Here is a 25,174-nt window from a genome sequence, read left to right as displayed (position 1 = left end):
GTATAGCTGCCCTGTTGAGATCCGTCCGGGTAAAGCCTGGGGCGAGGGGGGACTGGAGAATGAACAGGGGAGGGGGTAACAGAAGGGTCAGTGTCAGGGGGGTTCGGGGATGGTGGCACGGGAGGCGAGGGATCTATATCCCTCCCCTGGATATAGATCCCTCGCCTCCCGTGCCACCATCCCCGAACCCCCCTGACACTGACCCTTCTGTTACCCCCTCCCCTGTTCATTCTCCAGTCCCCCCTCGCCCCAGGCTTTACCCGGACGGATCTCAACAGGGCAGCTATACTGTTCATTTTCGTCCAAAGGCAGGAGTGAATTCAAAGCGATTAAACATACTGCAAATTTCTAAAGACCTGACGAAGGGGTACAAGGCCGTGGCCGAAATTTCCAAGGTCCGACCTAACAAGCTCCGTGTCGTGGTCAGTGATCTGGCACAGGCCAATGCTATCGCTTGCTCTGAGCTCTTCACACGCGAGTATCGCGTTTACATACCCGCACGAGACGTGGAGATCGACGGTGTCATAACCGATTCGAGTCTGTCTGTCGAGTGTATCCTAAAAAGCGCAACCGGTTGCTTCAAAAATACCGAAACACAGGCGAAGATTTCGGATTGTAAGCAATTGCGGTCCATGTCTCTCGTCGGCGGTAAAAAAGTTTACACTCCGTCAGACTCGTTTCGCGTTACGTTTGCCGGATCTGCACTCCCTAGCCACGTCTCGATCGACCGGGTTCGTCTGCCTGTGCGATTGTATGTACCCCGTGTTATGAATTGCACCAATTGCAAGCAGTTAGGCCACACAGCCGCCTACTGCTGCAATAAGGCACGATGTAGCAAGTGTGGGGAGACTCATGCGAAAGATTCTTGCAGTGTTAATGCTGAAAAATGTATTCACTGTGGGGAAAACCAGCATGAGCTCTCCACATGCCCGGTGTACATGCAGCGCAGAGATAAAATCAAGCGGTCACTTAAGGAGCGTTCAAAGCGTTCTTACGCTGAGATGCTGAAGAAGACCGTGACCACTTCTACCATAACATCGAACCCCTTTGATCTGTTGCCCTCTGATGAAACCGATTCTGACGATTCATCAGCGGGAACATCTTATGCCAATCCTGGGGAGTCTAGGAAGAGGAAAAATGTTTCTTCTCCTAAACTTCCCCGTAAAGGTCCTAAGATTTCCCAAAGTGTAATGAAAAGTACGAACAAACCAACCAGTGCTGCGGAAAAACCGAAGCAAACTCCTCCTGGGCTTGCAAATTTAAAGTCCCAGAAGGAGTTCCCAGCACTGCCAGGAACATCTAAAACCCCAGTTGTTCCTTTTGCACATCCAGTTGATTAAACAAACTCTGGATTAGTGAAATTTTCTGACATTGTGGACTGGATTTTTGAAAATTTCAATGTACCCGATCCAATTAAAATTTTTCTTACAGCATTCCTCCCAACAGTTAGATCATTTTTGAAGCAGTTGACTGCCCAATGGCCCCTCCTTGCAGCGATTGTATCCTTTGGTGCCTAATTCAACTGCGTATATGAAGGATTCTATCTCTGTCTTACAGTGGAATTGTAGAAGTATTTTACCAAAAATTGATTCGTTTAAAGTTTTGATAAATAAAAACAAATGCGATGCATTTTCCCTTTGTGAAACTTGGCTTACTTCAAATATTGATCTCAACTTCCATGATTTTAATATTATTCGCCTTGATCGAGACACCCCATATGGAGGAGTACTTTTAGGGATTAAAAAGTGCTATTCTTTCTATCGTATTAACCTCCCCTCGATTCCAGGCATCGAAGTTGTCGCATATCAAATGACAATACAAGGTAAAGAGCTTTGTATTGCCTCAATATATATTCCTCCCAGAGCACAGGTTGGGCAACGGCTGCTCTTTGATTTAATAGAACTTCTTCCCTCGCCACGTTTGATTTTGGGAGACTTCAACTCTCATGGTGTGGCTTGGGGCTCCCCTTACAATGATAACCGCTCCTCTTTAATCTATAACCTTTGCGATGACTTCGACATGACTATTTTAAACAACGGTGAAATGACACGTATCCCGAAACCTCCAGCGCTTTGGATCTATCCTTATGTTCGACGTCGCTACGGTTGGATTGCACATGGAAGGTAATCCTCGATCCTCACGGTAGCGACCATTTGCCTATTCTTATTTCAATTAATAACGGGTCAACTCGCATGCGACCAATTGACATTCCGTATGACCTCACACGGAATGTCGATTGGAAGTTATACGAGGAAATGATTTCAAAAGCGGTCGAGTCGATTCAACATCATCCACCACTTGAAGAATACAACCTCCTCGCGGGCTTGATTCTCGACGCCGCGTTGCAAGCCCAAACGAAGAAATATCCCGGCGTAACGATCAAAGAACGGCCTCCCACTCCGTGGTGGGACCAAGAGTGCTCCGATGTCTACACGCAAAGATCCGACGCGTTTTTGGCCTATAAGAAGAAGGGTATACCTGGCGACTATATACGGTATTCGGAGCTTAATACCAAGCTTAAAAGCTTGGCTAAAGCAAAGAAACGCGGATATTGGCGTCGGTTCGTGAACGAGACGTCGAGGGAGACATCGATGAGCACTCTTTGGAACACAGCCCGAAGAATGCGGAATCGCGTAATGGTCAACGAAAGCGAGGAGTCTTCAAGTCGGTGGATATTTGATTTTGCCAGGAAAGTATGTCCGGACTCTGTTCCTGAGCAAAACATTGTTCGCGATGCGTCTCCGGGCCACGACGCGATAGAATCACCTTTTACGATGGCAGAATTTTCAGTTGCCCTGCTGTCCTGTAACAATAACGCGCCTGGGTTAGATAGAATCAAATTCAACTTGTTGAAGAATCTACCCGGCAATGCCAAGAGGCGCTTGTTGAACTTGTTCAATAAGTTCCTGGAGCAAAACATTGTACTGCAGGATTGGAGGCAAGTGAAGGTGATCGCCATCCAAAAACCAGGGAAACCAGCTTCTGATCACAACTCTTATAGGCCGATTGCAATGCTATCCTGTATCCGGAAATTGATGGAAAAAATTATACTCCGTCGTTTAGACCATTGGGTCGAATCAAATGGTCTACTATCAGATACTCAATTTGGCTTCCGCCGTGCCAAAAGGACGAATGATTGTCTTGCGTTGCTTTCAACAGATATTCAGCTGGCGTATGCTCGCAAAGAACAAATGGCGTCTGCGTTCTTGGATATTAAGGGGGCTTTTGATTCCGTTTCTATTGACATTCTTTCGGGTAAACTTCACCGACAAGGATTTTCTCCAATTTTGAACAATTTTTTGCACAATTTGTTGTCCGAAAAGCACATGCATTTTACGCACGGCGATTTGGCAACTTTTCGCATTAGCTACATGGGTCTTCCCCAGGGCTCATGTTTAAGCCCCCTTCTTTACAACTTTTATGTAAATGACATCGACGAATGTCTGGCAAATTCATGCACGATAAGACAACTTGCAGACGACAGTGTAATCTCTGTTACAGGAGCCAAAGCTGCCGATTTGCAAGGACCATTGCAAGATACCTTGGACAATTTGTCTGCTTGGGCTTTACAGCTAGGTATCGAATTCTCTCCGGAGAAGACTGAGATAGTAGTTTTTTCTAGGAAGCATGAACCTGCTCAGCTTCAAACACAATTAATGGGTAAAACGATTTCTCAGGTTTTGGTACACAAATATCTTGGTGTCTGGTTCGACTCTAAAGGCACCTGGGGTTGTCACGTGAGGTATCTGATGAAAAAATGTCAACAAAGAGTGAATTTTCTTCGTACAATAACCGGACAATGGTGGGGAGCCCACCCAGGAGACCTTATAAGGCTTTCCAAACAACGATACTGTCTGTTATTGAGTACGGGTGTTTCTGCTTCCGCTCCGCAGCAAACACACATTTAATCAAACTGGAGCGAATACAATATCGTTGTTTGCGTATCGCCTTGGGTTGCATGCAATCGACCCATACGATGAGTTTGGAGATCTTAGCTGGAGTACTACCATTGAAAAACCGCTTCTGGAGTCTGTCTTCTCGTATTCTAATCAAATGTGAGGTCTTGAACCGTCCCGTGATTGAAAATTTTGAAAGGTTAATCGAACTTAATTCTCAAACCCGTTTTATGACATTGTATTTCAATCACATGTCCCAAAATATTAACCCTTCTTCGAATATTCCAAATCGTGTCGACTTATCAAATACTTCTGATTCTACTGTGTTTTTCGATACATCCATGATAGAAGAAACTCGTGGAATCCCGGATCATTTACGCGTGCAGCAGATCCCTAGAATTTTTTCCAATAAATATCGAAACATCAACTGCGACAATATGTACTACACTGACGGATCACTTCTTGATGGGTCCACTGGCTTCGGTATCTTCAATAACATTTTAACCGTCTCCCATAAGCTCGATAATCCTGCTTCTGTTTACGTCGCAGAATTAGCTGCAATTCAGTACACCCTAGGGATTATAGAAAAAATGCCCACGGACCATTATTTCATCTTTACGGACAGTCTCAGTTCCATTGAGGCTCTCCGATCGATGAAGGATGTTAAGCACTCTCCGTATTTCCTGGGGAAAATACGGGAACATCTGAGTGCTTTATCCGAAAAATCTACTCAGATTACCTTAGCGTGGGTCCTTTCTCACTGCTCGATACCGGGTAATGAGAAAGCGGACTCTTTGGCTAAGATGGGCGCAACAAACGGTGATATTTATGAAAGACCAATTGCCTTTAATGAATTTTTCGCATTTGTACGTCAGAATACGATCATCAGTTGGCAAAATTCTTGGACCAAGGGGGAACTGGGAAGGTGGTTACATTCCATAATCCCCAAGGTATCGACGAACCCGTGGTTCAAGGGGTTGGATGTAGGTCGGGATTTCATTTGCGTGATGTCCCGGCTTATGTCCAATCACTATAGATTTGACGCGCATCTCCGTCGTGTTGGGCTCGGGGAGAGTGGTATCTGTGCCTGTGGTGAAGGTTATCACGACATAGAGCACGTTGTTTGGTCATGCCCTGTACACCGTGACGCCAGGTCTAGATTAATAGCTTCCCTGCAGGCCGAAGGTAGGCAGCCGGCTGTTCCTGTTCGTGATGTCTTGGCGAGCCGTGACCTATCCTACATGTCCCTTATATACGTTTTCCTGAAATCCATCCACGCCCCAGTTTAGTCCTATCCCCTTCCGCCTACATCCAACCAAACGACAAGAACACGTTAAGACCCCGGATCCGGAAACAGCAATCAGACCCGCACGATACTCTCAAGGCCCGATGGAAACAACCCAACATGCCAGTCCGTAATATCTTAGCCCATCAGCGGAACAAATTTAATATGCTGCTTACCCATGGCAATGAAAACGAGCAGCGAGGATAAAAAATTTGCTTTTAGTTATTAAGATACTTTAGAAAGTAAGCTACCAGATATAATTGGCGCCGTTAAACATTGAATTGTATTTGTGCCGTGTCAAATAAACTATAGATGAAGAAAAAAAAATGAGTTTCCAATACTTTCAGAACTGAATTAAAAAAGTTACAGGATTGAACCAAAAAGTAGAACACTTTTTTTTGTTCACACAAAAGTAGAACACTTTGAGAAAGAGATAACTGAATAGAAATCTGTATTTTTGACGTAGGACTACGTCTAACCGCTCTATATCGAGATGCATTCTGCGGAAAACTAAAACCAAGGTGTAACGTTGGAATGAAAGATTTCAAACGGTGATATTGATGTAATCACATGACGGATCATAGTAATCAATATGCCGTTGGAATGATAAAATGATACTTCATGTATCATGGTTACTTGATTGTGAAACAGTGAAAATTGATGAAAAGTTTCAAGGTCGTATTTTCACGAACAATGTACCAATCACATGCGAGCACGCCTGGCACAGACTTCATGAGTGGATACCAACTGCCTGCTATGACAACCTCTGCATCAGTGGCAAAAAAAAAAAATTTGACAGAATCTCCCCGTCCCAACAGGTCAACTAATATTTGCTTCTATGAACCTAGACTATTTTGATGTCTTGAAAGTGAAGCTTTTTCGGAAAGTTCGTAACAACCTCCTTCATCAGACAATTAAACGATCTGCTGTGAGAATGTTATTAAAACTAATGTCTTGAAGGAAAACACGCTGGCACAGGCAACAGTACTGTACCGAGCCATGAATGAGAAGACGGTCGCTCGTCGTCAGTGCAGCCATTTGTGTGCAGTCAAGCCAAGTGGAAACTATGTAGCTGCTGTCGACGAACAGTGGTGCGTGTTCGCACACTACGCTGTGTGGCCGGGGATAAAATAATTCTGTACGCAAGAGAATATCACGATACAACTGAACGGATTTTACCACCAACGGATTTAGAACAGATATCAAACACCGATGTCTTAATCGACAAGTAGAATATTGCGAATGATTGTAATAGTATAATAATTAAAATATCTTTTCAACAAAAGTTGGGTTACAAATCGAGTAGATGACATTTGAACTGCAACCGTAGTGATTTTCCTATCCATGTTTAAAAACTTCTTTCAAATTCCTAAAATTTGAAGTTGCATTGGGTTGCTGTCTTTTTGAATTTTACACTCTGGTTTTTCTCAGATAAATTCGAATGGCCAATAGGCTATTTGAAAGACAATAGAAAACCAATATGCTTCGTTAAGATTTTTAAACAGATAGTCCAGATAGCTCGTTTAAGCTGTACTGATGGTTATAGTTTTCCAAATAAATAAATTTAAATAAATATGACAATCCTAGTTGCAATACCCGGTTGTGGTATAGAGGAAAACCAAACTATATGCATCTTGACGTTAGGTTTTAAACATTCATATTCGTATTTTTCAATTACAAAAATATTACATCAGCATCTGCAAGAAACTATTTAGATACTTTTTCTGGTTCTGCTTAATGAATAAACGTTTCAATTGGCCTAAAATGAAAAAAAAAAGAATGTTAACATGTTCATAAATTTCAATGTCAATTTCAAAATTTTTGTAAATCTAGATTTTCCACTAAAAATTGCAACTCTTTATCGCTACTTTTTCAACTAGCTTGTAAATACAGGATTTTTCTATGTGAAATCTTTGCTAAACAGTTGTAAGAAACTGACAATGATGCTGCTTTGGAATCGGTGAGTGAGCTATCTTTCACAAGCGCAACTGAAGATGAAAGGGAATTTACTTCCTACTAAATCGTTCTTAATTAAGACCTATATAAAAAATTGCCTTTTCGCGTGTTGAAGAAAATTGACTGCATTAGTATGAAAAGTATTCATTAATGTTAAAAACAGTATTTTTTTCTTCTCAAAAAGAGGCTGCAAATAAATAATCAGCATTTTCTCAGTTGTCAAAATCGGACCATGTTAAAAATAAACGCTTTTCTTTTTATGACTTTCTGGTGGCATGTAACCTTAACAATATGTGGCCACCATTGTACTAGTTTTAGAATTGTAAATCGTAAGAGGTGTCGCTCGATGGATTTAGGCTAAAAAATCTGGAAGTATGCGGAACGCAAAGGGGACAGGTGCGCATGAAGCCTTTAACGACCTAGACACTTGATATGACCCTTCCGAGTAATTAGAGGTATAGCATGGTACTAAGTACTGCTTTGATCATGTCTATTATATTACCGAAACTTGTTCCGGTCATATGTCCAGAACCGTCTTCCTGATTCCGGTATTCCGTTTCGGCAACATAATGGACAAAATGCCTTTGTTTTGGTGGTTGTTGAGCTTGAATTGGTTAAAAGCAAAACAAGAAAACTTTAAATTATGATTAAACATAACCGCTCGTTTTTGGCTTATGTGTGCCAAAGTCGAACCGTGCCAAAATTGAACCGTGCCGAACAGAGTTCTAATTCTCAAATGGAAATATAAAACTATCGTAGTCCTACGTCAAACATTCGGTCGTGTCTTGGATGCCACCCTCGTACTATTTTGATCAGATCCTGATCAGATTAATCCTGATGTTCTTGTATTGTAGAAAATATTGTAATCCACTTCTGTGAATTGTTTGCAGAGGTTCTAGGATGAATTTTTAAAATCGCAATATGTAGAACCACGATAAATAACATTTTCCTTAAAACATTCATCCGATTCCCAGTACAAATCGGATCTTTAACAGATGTGTGTATGCGAATCCGAAAGATTTTTATTCCTACACTTGGTTCGTTCGAGAGGGTTTTCTACTTTCGTTCCGAATGGATTCTGTCCGACTCGCCGAAACGATTTCTCTCACGATTCCTATGGTTTCTTTAGAAATCAATGAGAAGGTTTTCCATAAGCGATTTGAACAGATTCTATCCGTATCGCAGAAACGATTCCTTTCACGATTCTGTCTCCGAGTTATAGGTAACATATTCTCACTCAGGATTCTCTGTATGTTAGTTAGAGAGGTAAGCTGAAGTATGTTTCAAATTAAATATTGCTTCCTTGGAGGATTTTTAAACTTTGAAAATCTAGAAATCCCGGGAGAGGAATTTGGTATATTCTATTGTAGTCGATAGTTTGTTCGCTTGATATTCCATGAAATATACCATTAATTTTCTTGATATATTTCAGCATTCAGCACAAAAATATACCGCGAGATGAACGCAACTTCGAAATCTCATGTGGAGTAAGTATTCTATCGGATATGAAACACAACAGAAGAAATCCCGCGTTAGCCTTTTATGCTGGAAAACCCTGTTTGAGCGCTGAAGAGCAGTTCAAAAAAGGAACGCGTCTCAATGAATTTTTTTCCTAATTTGGTTTTCGGTTTTTTTCTGATATTTCCTGATTTCCCTGATCGAAAAAATAATTCTCTGACATTCTCTGGTCCTCCAGATTGCTCCAGGTTTAATATTCTTATCTCCCAGATAGTCTCGAGGTATGATGCTAGCCTAACAAGCCAGTCGTCGTAGGTTCGAGTCTCGACTCGGAAGAGACGGTTAGTGTCAGGAGGATCGTAGCGCTAGTCCCGCAATTATTCTGTACACTGAACTGTTGGCTGCGAAGTCTGTGTATAAATAAAACAGAAGTTCGAGTTCCGAATCGGAATGTAGCACCTAGGGTTGCTGTTTTAATCTCTACTAAATTATTATCTAGGGGTACCTGGAGTAATCAACACCGTTGAGGCAAGATGCACCCCCTCCGATTAACAATGGAAAAACATTTTTATAACAAAATAATAACTCTTTTATTTGAATCTATGTTTTCTTTAGTCACTTCCACCAGTGAAAAGTGTTATTGCATCGAATATATGACGAGCAACATATCGCTGATGGAATATCGATAAATTTCAATGAGCATTACCGTTATGTAACCAGAAACATTCTGTTACGTTCGGGGCATAACGCTTCCCGTAACTTGAGGCAAAAGGACTCTTTGTAAACAATTTTTGTGTTTATATTCCATCTCGCTTCCAGCAATACTTGGAAGTCCAATCGACGGTCATGAACCGTTGAACAGCTACGATCGATGCTAGAGGCAATCAAAAACGGTATTTCAACAACCAAGTCGCTCGAGTGTATGAAATTGAAACGAAAACCATTTTGTCATTATTTATTAGATGACAGAACGAGCCGTACCGCCCCAATATTGTAGTGCATTCTGCATTAAAATATTTTTACGCAATTTTTTTAAATCACGCGGTTTTTTATGATGTATTGATGTTCCCTACCCTACGTATTCGTCACGTAAAAAACCTGACTGTATAACATTGGTTTTATCTCCCAGCTTTAACAAGAGTAAACTCTGCTTTCATTAACTGATGTGTTTTACCCCAGGAACCCATCGCGAACGATAAAAATTAAAATGTCAGATAAAGTGAATGTCTCGTCTATTTCTTTCATGTCTTATTTTCTCTTACGTTCAACCCTATTTTATACTAGATCTAAGTGACATAAAGCAAGCAACAAAAACGTTGTTGGTAAAATTTGCCCTCAACATTGTTCAACAGTTTAAACCATTCAAATATTTGCTTGTGTGACACATATGTCTGAAAAAATAACAAAAATTATCTCGAATCTTATGTGTGCCAATACTTAGTAGCTGTTAATCTACAGGCATGTCTAACACACGAAAAACGTTGTCAGCTACCAGCTGATTCAACAGGCAAAAAACACATTGGAAAACACAGGTTCGCAAACACAACACCCACATACTATGGGTACCTGCACGTGCTGAAATTAACTTTTATTGCTCGAACGACGAGATTACACTGCAACAAACTCAAATTGTTCAACTTTTCAGCCCTACCCACCAGTAAGCTAATCCAGTAAAATCAATATCGTCTCATCGAACGACCATCAATCGATACGGCAGCTGCTCAGCCCGGAAGACCAATCCCCTTTACGATAGCCGGCGTTATGCCAATTAGTTTCCCATAAGCAGAAATCGTTATGTTGAACTTCACAGCTGTCGACATCAGTTGAACCTGGGCTGTATATTTTCACTCGAAGTTCAATAACCGCGGCAATAATAAAAAAAACAAATGTTCTGCCCTGAAGTGTCGGAAAATGAGCACGAGAAAATGATCTGGCTTTTGACGTGGGACACGTCTTTGTTTACTATACTGGGATGCATTCTGTAAAATTGGAAATGAAACGGGCAAATGTTGCTTCAGATTTCAAACGCTAATAACAGCATAACCACATGATGGATAACAATAACCAATATGTTGTTGGATAGATAAAATGTATAACAATTTTGTAATGTGTTAATTATCAGTCTAATTTCATTGATAAGCGGTAAAATTGATAATAATTTCAATAACAAATTTACGCGAATAATGAACCAATTACATGCGAGCATTCCTAGCACAGGCGACGTGAATGGACACCATCCGTTCCCTGTGATATTCCCTGTATCAATTTCGAAATAAAAATTGACAGAGTCTCCCCGTCCCAATAGGTCAATTTATTTTTGCTTCCATGAGCTTAGACTAATATGATGTCTCGAAGGTAAAAGTTTTCCTAAAAGTTTGAAACAATACCCATCCTTGAACAATCTCTAAACCTGCGTGTTAGGTACTGTAGAACCTAATAAAAACTGATGTCTTGAAAGAAAACATGCCAGTAAAAGCAACAGTACCAGTGGAGTATAGAACCGCAGGTCTCTCGTCGTCTATGATTGCATTGGTACTCTTCTATTCGTACTGCAGCAGTACTATTCGTATTGCAGTGGTACACTTTTGTTCGTACATTTCTATTCGTATGCAATTGAGGAAAAACTACAATGCTACAATGGTGATTGAAAGTTTATTCCATAAATATGATTGCCATGAATTACTAAACAAGAATTGTAAATTTTTGCAACGGATATTTATTTAATTTTATCTTCGATATTCACTAAATAATCGTGACCGGATAGTATCGAAAGAGTAAATTCCTAAATATATACATTTATAGAAGAGTAAGAACCTGCGAATGCTTGTGATTTTTTAGTTTATTTAGTAAGATTCGTACAGAATCTCTTTTTATATTTCAAAATTGTTAGATGATATATTATTATTCTAAGCTTTACCATAATAAACGTATATTTCCTGTCTTCGTAATACAGCGAATGTAGTTGCAGGCAAATGAAAAAATTGTCAAGCAAAAAATAAAAATGTAATTGTGGATTTCTACGATTTTTTGCTGGAACTTGTTAGGAATTTTGTTCAAAATATTTTCTTATGTTTTCCAATTGATGAACCTTTGTAAGGGCTTCCATATTATTTTGAAAGTAAGATCCAAACTATAGATTTGATTTAGTTAGAGTTGAATAAGACAAAACCATTCATTATGATAACGTAAGCATTATTGGATTTGGTTTTTGAGGATATAGAGATAATTCTGATTTTGACGCATTATGAGAAATTCTTGGTGCTTCTTCAACAAGCACGATATGCTTGTGCCTTGTTAAATACATATTTTTTTGCACAAAAAAATACTAAAGGCATAATATCGCCAAATATAAATGATATTTCTTCGAGTGTTGTTGAATATATTCCAAAAATTGATTTCCAGGGGAGGCTGAAAATAAACACATCGATTTTGTCTGCAGACTCTGTATATTTTGTAACAAAAAATCCCCTAATTACAGTGTTTAGTCCCACGTCACCATTTCATACAACCCTAGGGCTGTATACCTTGTAGTATTTTTCAATAGCACAATCATTGCATGTTTAGCAAAACTAGCTGTGAAATTGACCGTATATGGGTTAACTATTATACACCGGGTTTTATTGTGTTTCATGTCGTTCACGGCATGAATGAATAAATAATGATTACCGCATTCAGCCGGTGTCAGTTCATGGAAACATGACAAAAACGAAATTAATGTACAGTGTAGAGCACTTCCGTTGAAGCTTTACTGACCTCTAATGTGAAGTGGTTTCATCAAAGTCTGCTGGCTTAACTAAGCTCAGAGGTAACTGTTTTTTAGAAAAAAAAAGGTCAACAACTGGGTTTATCGAACATAATTTTGAATTTAAAATTACACCCGATGATTGCTCTTTCCTAACTTACAAAAGAACTCGTGAAATGCCAACATTGGTTAGAAAAAAAGTTTATGCAACACCATCACCGGCAGCACCGACTCTGAAAAACCCAACGGGTAAACAGTTCAATACAATCACCTACAGATACGAGCAGGTAAAAAACCGGCATCTGAAGCAGGGAGAAACCGTACAAAAAACAGCTGTTCCTCTATCTGGGAAACGAGGACGCTTGTCGGCTCATCGCACATGAAATGCGCACTATTCGTGCGGCCAGCCAGTAGGCTAAATAGGTAAAATGAAAACACACAGCAAAAGAGGCAAAAAATATACACAACACCGCTGGAGCTATCTATATCCACGGAGAATGAAATTCTATGGATACGGAAGGGAAAGTCACTCGTAGATGCATTTTCCATGCATAGGGCTCTTATTTATAGGAGAAATGCTTTTCCATTCGGTTGAACTGTACTCATTATGAATATGGAATCACGATAAACAGAGAAACAATCGGTCGTCGTACGAAAGATATAGAATATTGATTAAATAACCCAATTTACCTGTTCGCTCCTGTATCACCGCTCCGTTCTGCTCTACTGCAGCAGCTTCGGTAAGTGGATTTTCCGTGCTTCTTTCACCGTGAAGTTTTTTGGCTTGCTGGCGCCAGACTAAATCGTAATCCGGATACGGTGTGGCAATTTATCATGTATGCTGCCCTTTACTTTAGCATTCCCGAGAAGCCGTCATCCACATTTTCTGATATAAATATTTCACATCCTGTGAGTGGACCTGGACGCACAGACTTGGCAGCGCGTATATCGAAAACTTTCCATGCTATTATATCACGTTTGTAACTAGAAACGGGTCAAAATTTGCACTTTTCACTGCACTTTCATTCGCAACTCAACCCTCTTGCACTTCCACTTACGCTTTTCGCTTCACAACCAGCCGAAAGAGGTTCGCTTCAAATAAGATACCTTTTCTTACTGCTAATGTACAAGTACCTAGCTATTGGTATTTGCTCTCGCTCTCGGTGTATGCAACACGCATTCATAGACGAGCATTTTTAGACCTCGCTGTTGCGACAAAAAAAAACGATTCAGACGATTTTTTTTCTAGTGTGCTGGTCGATTAATGGAATCTTCACACACCCTGCTGGATGACGAATGCAAAAACGTCGGGATAAAAAGCACTACAAGCGATAACCAAACTACAAGTTGTCCGTCGGCACCCGCGAAAGAATTAAATCGACTTTTTTTGCAGAGCTGATTGCAGACTTGCTGCACAACAAACACAATTGAAAACGGTTTGACTGATTGCCATAAAATCGTAACCAAGCTAAAGGTACGGTAGGTTGGTTTGCGTGTTCAAGAGAGCGGAGCAAACTTGCTTAGCAGTACTCAAAATAAACATATGAAGCTGTAAACATTGCGTCACTGACGGATGACAGTACGAAACTATTCATGTGTCAAAATGATTGGACGATTTTATCGTTTTAGTACTTACTTGAAGTACTAAAAGCAAAGGGTGTTCAGCAGAGATGCTACACGGAAAACGAAAAGTACTCATTTTCATGTCGATTTCACTCAACGGCGTCGTTCCGTGCAAAAATATTTCCTTCCTTCTTTTTCGCATGCAAAAACCAAACAAATATCAGCAACACCGTCAACGCGAATTTTGAGTAGTTGTAGATTAATTCAATAGAAGGTATAAAATACTAAGAGTAATAATACGTCAAAAATACCCAACGTTTAGTTCAATCTTTTAAACTATGCCTTGGGTAGATTTCAGTTAATTTCATTCGATTGAATTAATATTAGTTGAAAAAAGCGGATCATTGAAAAAATCTATAAAATCTGTCTCAAACCTGCTCACGTACCTTCTAATTTGGTGTAACTGGCTTCATTAATTTTCCTTTTAAGTGCCTCTGTTCATAGCTCCATTCTCACAATGCAATTTTAATCTTCTTCTTATTTGGCGGCTATTATTTAAAAACAGAAGCACAACAGCACGTTCTTCACTTAACATCACCAATTTAAAACCAAAACTACCAATATCAAAGAAAGCTCTGCCACTTTCGCGAAATCAATTTCATCAGGCGGGTTATGAATTTTCAACCAGTTGATTTTTCAACCAGTTGATTTTTCAACCAATATTGAGTTCAAACTACTCAATGTTGACTTTTGACCAGTACCCAACCAGAGGGTACAAACTACCTGAAATGGTGTAAACCTCATACAACTTACGTGTTGGGTAGTTTTGCAATGCAAACTTAATTTATTTTAAACATGCTTTTACTCAATGATGGTGTTTTGACAAAAAGTCAACATTGAGTAGTTTGAACTCAATATTGGTTGAAAAATCAACTGGTTGAAAATTCATAACCCGCGTGATGAAATTGATTTCGCGAAAGTGGCAGAGCTTTCTTTGATATTGGTAGTTTTGGTTTTAAATTGGTGATGTTAAGTGAAGAACGTGCTGTTGTGCTTCTGTTTTTAAATAATAGCCGCCAAATAAGAAGAAGATTAAAATTGCATTGTGAGAATGGAGCTATGAACAGAGGCACTTAAAAGGAAAATTAATGAAGCCAGTTACACCAAATTAGAAGGTTAGTGAGCAGGTTTGAGATAGATTTTATAGATTTTTTTCAATGGTCCGCTTTTTTCAACTAATATTAATTCAATCGAATGAAATTAACTGAAATCTACCCAAGGCATAGTTTAAAAGATTGAACTAAACGTTGGGTATTTTTAACGTATTATTACTCTTAGTACTTTATACCTTCTGTTGAATTAATCTACAACTATTCAAAATTGGCTTCCTACACGGAACGACGCCGTTGAGTGAAATCGACATGAAAATAAGTTCTTTTCGTTTTCCGTGTATCATCACTTCATACCGTACCGGTCGCTGCTAAACGCGCTAGAGAAATAGTAGCCGGGCCTCCGGGAAGCATCGCGCTCTCAAATTTGGCAGCCCGGTAACAGCGCTGCTAAAGGTTTATGCTGAAAGAAAAGTCAAACAGAGACGATAGCAACGACCGGTGTGAAAACGGGTTAGTGCGTAAAATAGCCGCGCTGTACACAGTCGCCATAACAACTTAAATAGTAGCGCACTGTTAAGGATGCCCTAAGGGGAGACAACTGGGTATAGATTTGCATCCACTTTGGGAACCACTCACTGATTGGTTAAAATTGAAAACCCCGCGTGCGTTAAAATTTATCATCAGGCTTGCTGGCGGTGTTGCTAAACAGCATGTTTCGTTGTTTTGGTTTATGTTTTTTTATAATGTCTCTTGTTATAATCTAAAATATATTCAAGTGAACATTCAAAATAAAGTACAAAGCGTACAAATACGGATGTAGTAAAGAATCCGACTTGGGAACATTCATAAATGACGTAGCGTTTGAGGGGGGAGGAGGGGGTTTGCAGTTCTGTGACGAAATGTGACGAGGGGGAGGGTAGGGGGTCAAGCCAAGCTACGTAGCAAATATTTTTTTTTATTCTCGCTTATTTTCCGTCGGTCTAGTTCCGCCACTGTTGTGGCCAGACCGATGTCATGGCAACAGTTTCCTGAAGCCGCCGCCGATGATGATGGCGCTACTGTTGGAAATATGGTCATAAGCTCCGTTCATTGTGCCGCATGTGTTACTGTACAGATTTTTTGCGTGCTTCTAACTATATTGAATGTAGGGCTATCCGGAACATGTTGAAACATGTTTGAACGTGACAATTTATGTCCTGCACAAAATCCATGAAACGCTTAAAACAAAACAATCGTTTTTCGCTTTCTGCAGTTCTTTACACCACTTGCAGCAACAGTTGATCTGGCATGGACGGTGCTTAATCGGCTGTTTCGCAAGCACTGACAGCCTTTTGAGGTATAATCGAGCCAGAGAGCCAGAGAAAAACGGCTTCAAGCGAAATGTATGGGGATGACGTTCATGACAGGGATGTGGTTGTGGCCAATCACCGACGCCCAGGGAGACGACACCACACCCAGGACCCTAACTCACGACCCGTTTATTAACGGACCGGCGCCAACGGCTTTACTTCCTCATGCAATGGAAGGCGTGATCCCAGAGATTTTTCGCCTCAGAAAATCTCCCGGTGTCGGCAAGGATTGAATCTAGACCAGTTGGGTTGGTTGTGAGTGGATCACGCCACCTCACAACCATCGACACCTATGTCGGCGGTGGGATTCGAACCCAGGCGTCGAGCGTGGTTGGCGGAGACGTTACCACACTAGGCCCCCGCTTACGTAGCAAATATGAAACTAAGAAAAAAAGTGTTTTTTTTCTAACTGTTCTATTTTATCACTCTTTTGTCTGTTTAGGGTTATTTTTATTATTTTCTTGTTTTTTTTTCTTGTTCATTCATGTGTTTTTGATAATAAAAACGGCCAAAAAATATCATGAGAGGCAGGGGAGGGGGGGTTTGCTATAAAGCTACGTAATTATGTAGAGGGGGTCTTGACTTTGTGACGATATGCTACGATTGGGGAGGGGAGAGTCAAAAAAACCAAAAAAAAAAGCTACGTCATTAATGGATGTTCCCCTTGGATCATCACTTATATCGATCACCAAAAGATCTAAAAGTGCGCGAGGAGATAATACGGTTTTGCGTGAAGCATAAGAAGAGCATACCGCTGCTCAATGTCGGAAGTAAAAGGTGTAGTGTAAGCTTATTTCTACTTTTGAATCCGTTCTGAATTAGGTTTGGAACATAGAGGTCATCCAAAAATTACGTAAGGGTTTAGGGGGAAAGAGGGGGTATCCAAAATTCTTACGAAGGGGGAGGGGGGATTAAAGAAAATCTTACGTAAGATTGAAAAATTTAAAAAAAAACTGAAAAAAAAGTTTACAAAACTAAAATAAATAAAATTAGTCGAATTTTTTGTCCCTGCGATCTTAACAGTTGAACCTTGGGAAAGCAGTGAATTCGCCATCGCTGGGTGATTGCGTGCTTAACTTCATTTCTACTTAATTTTGAATTTTGAACTTGTTTGTTTTATCCTCTACGAATATGCTATGTGTAAAAAAAATGTTTCACCTTCGAAAATAATTTTTTTTTTCTTAAAAAGACAATCTTACGTAAGATTCGTGGGGGGGAGAGGGGTAATGAAAAATCTTACTAAGCCTTATTATGGGGGGAAGGGAGGTCGAAAATTTCGAAAAAAGTCCATACATAATTAATGGTTGACGCCATACCTGTTGAAGCATATTGCTTGTGCAGAGAATACAATTCAGATGGGCCAATGAATCATAATCATTGATGGTTGACAAGTTTGATTTTAAGGATATTAAAAATGCAGATTATCTGGGATTATCCGGAGTTCACCGGTCCATTTCGTGAGATGAATTGCTCACCGAACTCATTCCGCAATATGTCCATTGATTCGCGCGATGTGTGGCACGTTGCTCCGTCTTGCTGAAACCACATGTCAACAAGACCCAGCTCTTCCATTTCCGGCACAAAAAAATCAGAAATCATCGCGCGATAGCGAGCGCCATTGACCGTAACGTTGCGATTTTGATCATCTTTGAAGAAGTACAGACCAATGATGCCTCCAGCGTGTTAACCGTACCAAACCGTGCATTTTTCTGGATGCATTGGCGATTCTTGTATTGCCTCTGGTTGCTCTTCGATCCAAATGCGGCAATTTTGCTTATTAACATACCCATTTAACCAGAAATGAGCTTCGTCACTGAACACAATTTTTCGGTAAAAAAGTGGATTTCACAGTGGACGAATTTTGGTAATAAATTTATATAATAAAATAATAAAATTTATTGTAAGCGTTGTTCAGGCGTAAGTCTGTTCATGGTGAAATGGCAAACCAAACTGAGTACATTGACTTTGACAGCTGTCAGAATTCCCGCGTGAACTGTCAAATCTGAATACACGAAAAACCAAATAGAAAAAAAATCTCCCTTCATTACTTATTTCATCTCAAAATAATTTTTTTGTCATTTTCATGTAACATAACTTATCAAATAGCATAATTTTGCTTTCAAATAATTGAATTATCATCAAAATATATTTTATAAACATTGAATCATCGAACGAATGTTTCATCTTTATCTGACAGCTGAAAGTGGGCAAAAACGAGTTTGAAACCAGGATGTTCATTGTCATTCACTGTTACTTGGTATATGGTTGTCAATGTCTCGTATAAACATATACATTAATTAATTTATTCATTTATTACGAGGGGTAAGACAGTGAGTAAATTTGAGGTTTTCCGAGTTTTTCTGAGCATTACCGCATTACTGTTTAATGACGGATACAAGTTTATACACATATTTTGAAAATAAGATGAACGTCAGTTCTCTGTGGTAAATCCTTGAAAAAACTTCCTTTATCTTCTGGAACAACGATGCTGAGTGTTGATAACAATCCCTTTTTACGATTTGTTTCGATCCCTTCGTGGAACCTTTTGCCAGTTGAGGAATTCACTAAGAGGGAACTTTACGTCGTCGATTAGCCTCTTGCATTTTTCGAAAACAGCGAAAAATGAGTAAGTTGGTCACTGCTGACCGAGTCCGTGTAGCCCAGAGTGATCCGTCCTTTTTGGAATTGTTTTTTACTTATGTTTGGGATACAGCAAGCCTCATTTGAAAAAAGTTTGCGGATAACATGTCTAGTACCTCAACGTTCTTTTTTGCTCTCTCAACTGTTGACTTGAAGTCGTTGTATGTGACTACGCGAGCACGTCTCATGGATGCTTCCACTACAGCGTAAAAGGTATCAGCCGCCATGAATGTGTGGTCCGGCTCAAAATATTTTAAAATAACAGTGTTCCAGGAAATATCGGTACTGTTCAGTAGCAACACAATGTGCCGGAAAAAATTCCAGTGTTTGTTGTGTGACGAACAGTCATCCAACCACCATGTTATTTTTGAAGTAGTCCATACCAATAGCAATATCCTATGCAATATTTTATGGAAGCAGCTGAGGATGTCGTTACTGTTGCGACTACATACAGACACCGGCTAGAGGCACGCTACAACAGGAAACTGGTCGGAATAAGCGCCGACAGGAGCAAACGTTTCGGTGAATGCCAATGTCGTCTGGGAAAAAAACGACCGTTTCTAGTCCGTCTCACCGTGGTATCTGGATCACGTATTATTTTTAGGCAGAAATTTAATGAAACTCTTTTTGTAATATAATTAAGGTTTCTTTACTTTTTGAAGATCAATTGCAATCACATTGAGAACATATCCAGACTACTTCGTGATTAGGGCGAATCTTACAATAACACCCAAACTCAAAGAAGGGAAACTTAGGCGCCGACTTCATAGGATTACTAAGGGTGCAAGAGAACTTCGAAAAAATTGATTTACCTGATTCTAGAAATATAATGCTTAGAATTTTTGCGTGCGATGCGTCTTGACGTTAAGTGATTGGAATGGCAGTTTTGAGAGTAACTATCATAGACCACAATTTTGCAAAATGGCGTGAGGGTTGAAAATGAAAAAAGAGACGAATGACTTTCTAAAATTATCGAGGGGGCAAAAAGATACGTTGCCCCTCGGGAATCCAAATGTTCTAATAAAAGCAAAATTGCTCTCTCTCATTGTATATTCGACATTTTGTTGTTTCGCCCTTTACTATGCGCCTTTTTCGATTTGCTCGACAGTATCGCCACATACATAAGACATACGTAACACTGGCGTTTTTTTCTGATACACGTTGCCCCATAGTACTCCGTACCTCGTCCTGTCCAACTGCTCGACAAATAATGATCACAATGAATTTTCTTTTCCTCGGCTTTATCGAGCCCCAAAGAAAATCCCATAAGGAACTGTCAAAAAGTTATTTACAAAATCAATGCAGTATTTTTCAAGTAGGAACGAGACAAATGCAGGGCTGCGTAGGTACACTGCCTTCTAAAACAACTCAAACGGTGATTTTATTATGATTGTGGTACCTTTCGAGTAGTTCAATTGGGTTGTTTAGCTATGTCAGTTTTTTATATCATCTGAAAGATCTGAATTTTCTAAGTTAAACGTAATTGAATTTTTTTTTCTATCGTTGTCCTTCGCTTTTTAAATCACGATTTAAAACTGCTCGAAATTGCTACAATGACAGTTCGCCCATATACCAACTGTCATTGTAGCGATTTAGAGCGATTTTTTATTCTTCATTTAAAAATCGAAGGATAATGATACAAAGTTTTTAAAAATCACGTTTTGCTCAGAAAATTACACTCATTCAGATGATATATGAAAATCGGAAATTATTGAATAGCTAAACAACCCAATTTGTACCAACTTTTTCGGAATATTTCTACCTGAGTATTACGTATGTCTTACACATTTAGATTTTATCACCGAGTACGGTAAAATAAATTACCGAGATTTCAACAGCTGAGATCTCGGTAAAAATCTCGGTAATGCATCAAAACACCGAGATTCTGTAAAAGCAATAATCAAAAACTTGTCAACTTTAACGAGATTCTCGGTAATGTTCAACTGTCAAAGTTTTACGAGAACTTCGGTAAAATTTACTGAGGTACGTCTACGTATTTTGCGATTTTTGTTCGCCAGATAACCCAGAATATGATTAAAACGATTAAATATACAAATTAATTTATTATTTACTAAGTCAACTGATTCAACTGAACACAGCTTTGGTAAAAACTAGGGTGTTGTATTGCTTCCAGGAAATAAAGTAGTATCTATCACTCTGCAACTTCCATCCTGCGAGCGAGTTGGTAACCTACAAAATTGATTAGAGAAAGAATTCATCGTAATCTTCAAATATTCTTTGCAGCAATAAAACGTGATCTGAGGAAAAATAGTGAACTTTGCAGATTTCTCCATAATAATAATCAGTCGCAAAGCTCCTATTCTTTCTACACCGAAACACGAAAAAAAACTGTTAGTGAAGCACTCGTTATTTTGACAGTTCAGTTTTTTGGAATCTCGGTAAGTTTTTTTTTGTTCCACGAAATCTCGGTTAAATGATGTCAGAGTTCCGAGATTCGGTATTTTAGTTTACTGAACTCGGAAATTTTTGGTTTTACGGATTTTTTTCGGTGAAAAAATTACGGTATCACGGTTACGGTTTCCGATTTCTCAGTAATTTTCTTACTGAACAACCGTAAACTGAAATATTTTCAGGTAGTTCGGTATTTTCCTTTACCGAGAAAACATTACGCAGTTAAGTGTGTATGTATGTGGTATCGCCCTTTACTTTGCGCCTTATTTTGATGTGCTCGACAATATCGCCCTTTAGTATGTGCCTTGTTTCCATATGCTCGACAGTATCGCCCTCTATTATACGTCGTGTTTACGTTATTGCATCGGAATACGCCTTTTGCTTTCAATGTTTCTTTTGTTGACAACTTTGATTCCGCCCATTCACCAAGATGAAGTCAAGTTTCGCCTTTCACTAACGTAAACAACAAGAAGGGCATATTCATCATTCTATTTCGTTTTGATATAAAATAGATTTCGCCCTTAACAAACAACGAAGAAAAGAGATACATTTTTTTTGAAGTGTGAAGGTAGATAGTAGCTCACGTCATACGTTTTCGGTACCGCCCTTATCACGAAGTATTCGGGATATAGTATTTTAGTTCCGGTGCAATGGCCAGATTCTTTCTGGGGTAGCTCGGAACTCACGCAAATTTCATACCCTTCATGTCCCAATTCAACGAACGATGTGTTCATATCGTTAATGAGTCAATAGTATAAAGCACATACATAAGACATACGTAACACTCAGGAAGAAATCTTCCAAAAACGTTGGTACAAAATGAATTACTCGAATTGGGTCCTAAAGCCATACCAGTTTTGAAATATCATTTGAAAAAGCCGCGTTTTCTAAGCAAAACGTTATTTTTGAAAAATGTTTATCGTTTTCCTTCGATTTTTAAATAAATAATATAAAAACTACTAGAGAAAAGACAGTTCACCCATTAATGGTATATGGGAGAGCTGTCATTTGAAGCATTTCGAGCAGTTTTTTTAATCTTCATTTTAAATCGAAGAAAAACGATGGACGTTTTTTTAAAAATCACGTTTTGCTCAGAAAATTGCACTCTTCCAGCTGATATATAAAAATCAGAAAACCGTGTAAAACTTTAGGACCCCATTGTACCATACTCCGAACTGTTTGAGTAGTTTATGAAGGTAGTGTAGCTTGAGGCTGCTCATGAGTGAGACTAGCAACACTGCTTGCGTTTGCCTTTTATACCGAAAAAATCGCTTTGGCGCTAAAAAGTTGTTAGAAACGCGTCGCGTTTCAAATAAACATTTTTTCCCGATTGTTTTTCAGTTTTCCCTGATATTTCTTGACCGAAAAATGAATTTCCTAAGGGCATCCTTAACAGTGCGGTACCATTTAAGTTGTTATGACGGCTGTGTACAGCGCGGCTATTTTGCTCACTCACCCGTTTTCACACCGGTCGTTGCTATCGTTTCAGTTTGACGTTTCATCCAGCATAAACCTTTAGCAGCGCTGTTATCGGGTTGCTAAATTTGAGAGCGCGATGCTTCCCGGAAGCTCGGCTACTATTTCTCTAGCGCGTTTAGCAGCGACCGGTACGGTGTGAAGTGATGATAGAGCGCTGCCAAACGGGGTATAGAAGCGTACCGTTAAGGATGCCCTAACATACCTTTATTTTCCTGATTCTCCAGGTTTCCTTCGCTATGTAAATACTTTCCACACACTGCCTTCATCCCTGAAGCTGGTGTTTTTTACAGACACCCCTACTATGCTTGAATTGTACTAAAACTTGCACGCAACAGTTTTTACAGTTTTTAAATTTAATCGTGTACTACAAATTATTTTGTCAACACTTTGTTTTGACTTTTAACATTCACTGCCTGAGAGTTTGAGTTTTTTCCCAGGTACATATTTGATTCAAACTGATCTGATATTTCGTGAGTGAGTCCTGTCGGAAGATGAGTCTTTTGTTACGATCTCTGACCCGTGCCAGTGCGGCTCCATGGTAAGTGTAGTTCTATCAGCTAAAAGTGTATAAAATAGTTTGATGATGCCACGGAAGAATTTTGTGAGCGACTGATTGTGTAATCACTACTGTCTGTACTCCAATATTTACGCAGGACCCGAGCTTGCTTTTCCACAACAGCAGTCGTTTTGAAGGACCCCATAAAACAAAAGGAGGCTCCCTTCATAGATGCCACTCTAGTCATTGCCGATGAAGAGCAACAACGCGAAAGGGAAAAACAAGCCAGTACTATCACTGTTCCGGCGAAGGTTCGTACTGCTACATCTTGATTTTTGATTTCGCGGCAAAAAGTTATAGATCGCCCAATATAGGTGAACCTGTCCCCGATCACTGGAGTACCGGAGGAGCACGTCAAGGAACGCCGTGTTCGTATTTTCATGCCGGCAAAAAATGCCATGCAGAGCGGTACCGACAACATTCACCACTGGTGTATCGAGTTTGATAACCGTGAGCGCTGGGAAAATCCCCTGATGGGGTGGGCTTCATCGTAAGTTCGTGATAGTGGTAAAACAGAAACGATTTGTGATTTTTAATACGATAACCTTTGTAGGGGTGATCCACTATCGAATATGCGCGTGGAATTCGGCTCAACTGATGAAGCTATTGCTCACTGCGAAAAGAACGGATGGAGATGGTTTGTCGATGCGCCGGAGGCACAAAAGAAAAGTCGTGTGAAGAATTACGGAATCAACTTTGCGTGGAACAAGCGTACCCGAGTTTCTACCAAGTAGTGGGCGTAATTTCCTAGGAGGTGAGTTTACTAGAACTTATTCGTGTACAGACCAAATTTGAGAAGCTGGCGATTGTGGCTTGACAGGAATAAAACTCTTGTGAGAAGGTTGGAAATTCTTTCAATAATGGGAAGAAAAAATCCTGCTTTCACTAACTGTTATTATTGTGTCTTACTTTCTACATTTCAATAAAAATAAACAAAAAACTTAATGGAATTACCGTAGAACGGGGCGAATAGAAACAGTCTGCGATATATCTTGCAGTGTACAAAAAATACTATAATGTATAGAATGAATATAAAAGTTTTTAAACATGGGTCTTGCCTCTCTTTATTAAAGGTGTAACGTCCATTTTGATAAAATAAGTAATTCATTGTTTTATTGAAAAAAATGTTGCATGTTTCTATTCACCCCGCAATGGGGCGAATAGAAAAACTCGCCAATAAAATACGTTTTCCTTGTTCTGATAGAAAATTCTAGTTTTAATTTGAAGAAAACAGAACAATTGCATCATATTTATTGATATGAGAGGCAAGGAAATGATATAAAATATCAAAATAGTGGAAATGTTCGGTTTATTACTTCATGTTTGTTATCTTATGAATGAATATGTTCTATTAGAGTCCTTATTAGGAACAGAAGGACTCGCGTTGGGTCAAGCATTTCCACCGGTCTGGCATCTTCCGGCGTTTCATCTAGGACACGACATCCGGGAACATTTTGTCTTGGTGGAACTGAAACCTTGATTCATATCTCTCGGGTCAGTCCATGTCGAGCATCATGCAGCAGATAAATCAGACTTTCATCACGTTTTTTGAAACTAGCGTGGTTGTCTACTGGATTGAAGTCTAAAGGTAACATCCGATTTATCCGAGTAGTTGATTCTATATTTCGTAACCGCTTGACAAAAAAACAGTTTTTTTACGTTTTTGGACTTTTTTGTTGGTAAGTCCTGACCATGGGCTGAAAATGCACAATACATGTTCCACATC

General features: G+C 39.5%; 2 protein-coding genes across 4 annotated transcripts in view; one reads left to right on the top strand and one right to left on the bottom strand.

The window, feature by feature from the left end:
* The window catches only part of LOC129723139 (probable beta-hexosaminidase fdl), an 80,212-nt gene extending 66,352 nt beyond the window's left edge, over window positions 1-13,860 (bottom strand). For 2 of the 3 annotated variants that reach the window (XM_055677142.1, XM_055677143.1), the window contains exon 1: window positions 13,028-13,860. The gene's annotated coding sequence lies outside the window, so the exon portion shown is untranslated. The remainder of the gene's footprint in view (window positions 1-13,027) is intronic. The other variant, XM_055677144.1, reaches the window with a different exon arrangement.
* A 9,411-nt stretch (window positions 13,861-23,271) lies between these two features.
* LOC129723169 (NADH dehydrogenase [ubiquinone] iron-sulfur protein 4, mitochondrial) lies at window positions 23,272-24,297 on the top strand. Its single transcript, XM_055677210.1, has 4 exons — window positions 23,272-23,430; window positions 23,546-23,699; window positions 23,763-23,938; window positions 24,002-24,297. Exons 1-4 carry the CDS (start codon window positions 23,384-23,386, stop codon window positions 24,180-24,182), a joined length of 558 nt encoding a protein of 185 aa, XP_055533185.1. The 5' UTR covers window positions 23,272-23,383; the 3' UTR covers window positions 24,183-24,297.
* Window positions 24,298-25,174: the final 877 nt, after the last annotated feature.

The sequence above is a fragment of the Wyeomyia smithii genome, chromosome 2 (genome assembly GCF_029784165.1).
Source record: "Wyeomyia smithii strain HCP4-BCI-WySm-NY-G18 chromosome 2, ASM2978416v1, whole genome shotgun sequence".
Taxonomy (NCBI): Eukaryota; Metazoa; Arthropoda; class Insecta; order Diptera; family Culicidae; genus Wyeomyia; species Wyeomyia smithii.
This window is presented reverse-complemented; position numbering and strand designations above follow the sequence as displayed.

What these genes read in the sequence shown, in the direction of transcription:
- LOC129723169 (XM_055677210.1), top strand. Translation starts at nt 23,384, where the DNA reads ATGAGTCTTTTGTTACGATCTCTGACCCGTGCCAGTGCGGCTCCATG. An exon ending in CTATCACTGTTCCGGCGAAG is followed by an intron (nt 23,700 to 23,762) that starts GTTCGTACTGCT and finishes CGCCCAATATAG; the next exon opens with GTGAACCTGTCCCCGATCAC. An exon ending in CTGATGGGGTGGGCTTCATC is followed by an intron (nt 23,939 to 24,001) that starts GTAAGTTCGTGA and finishes TAACCTTTGTAG; the next exon opens with GGGTGATCCACTATCGAATA.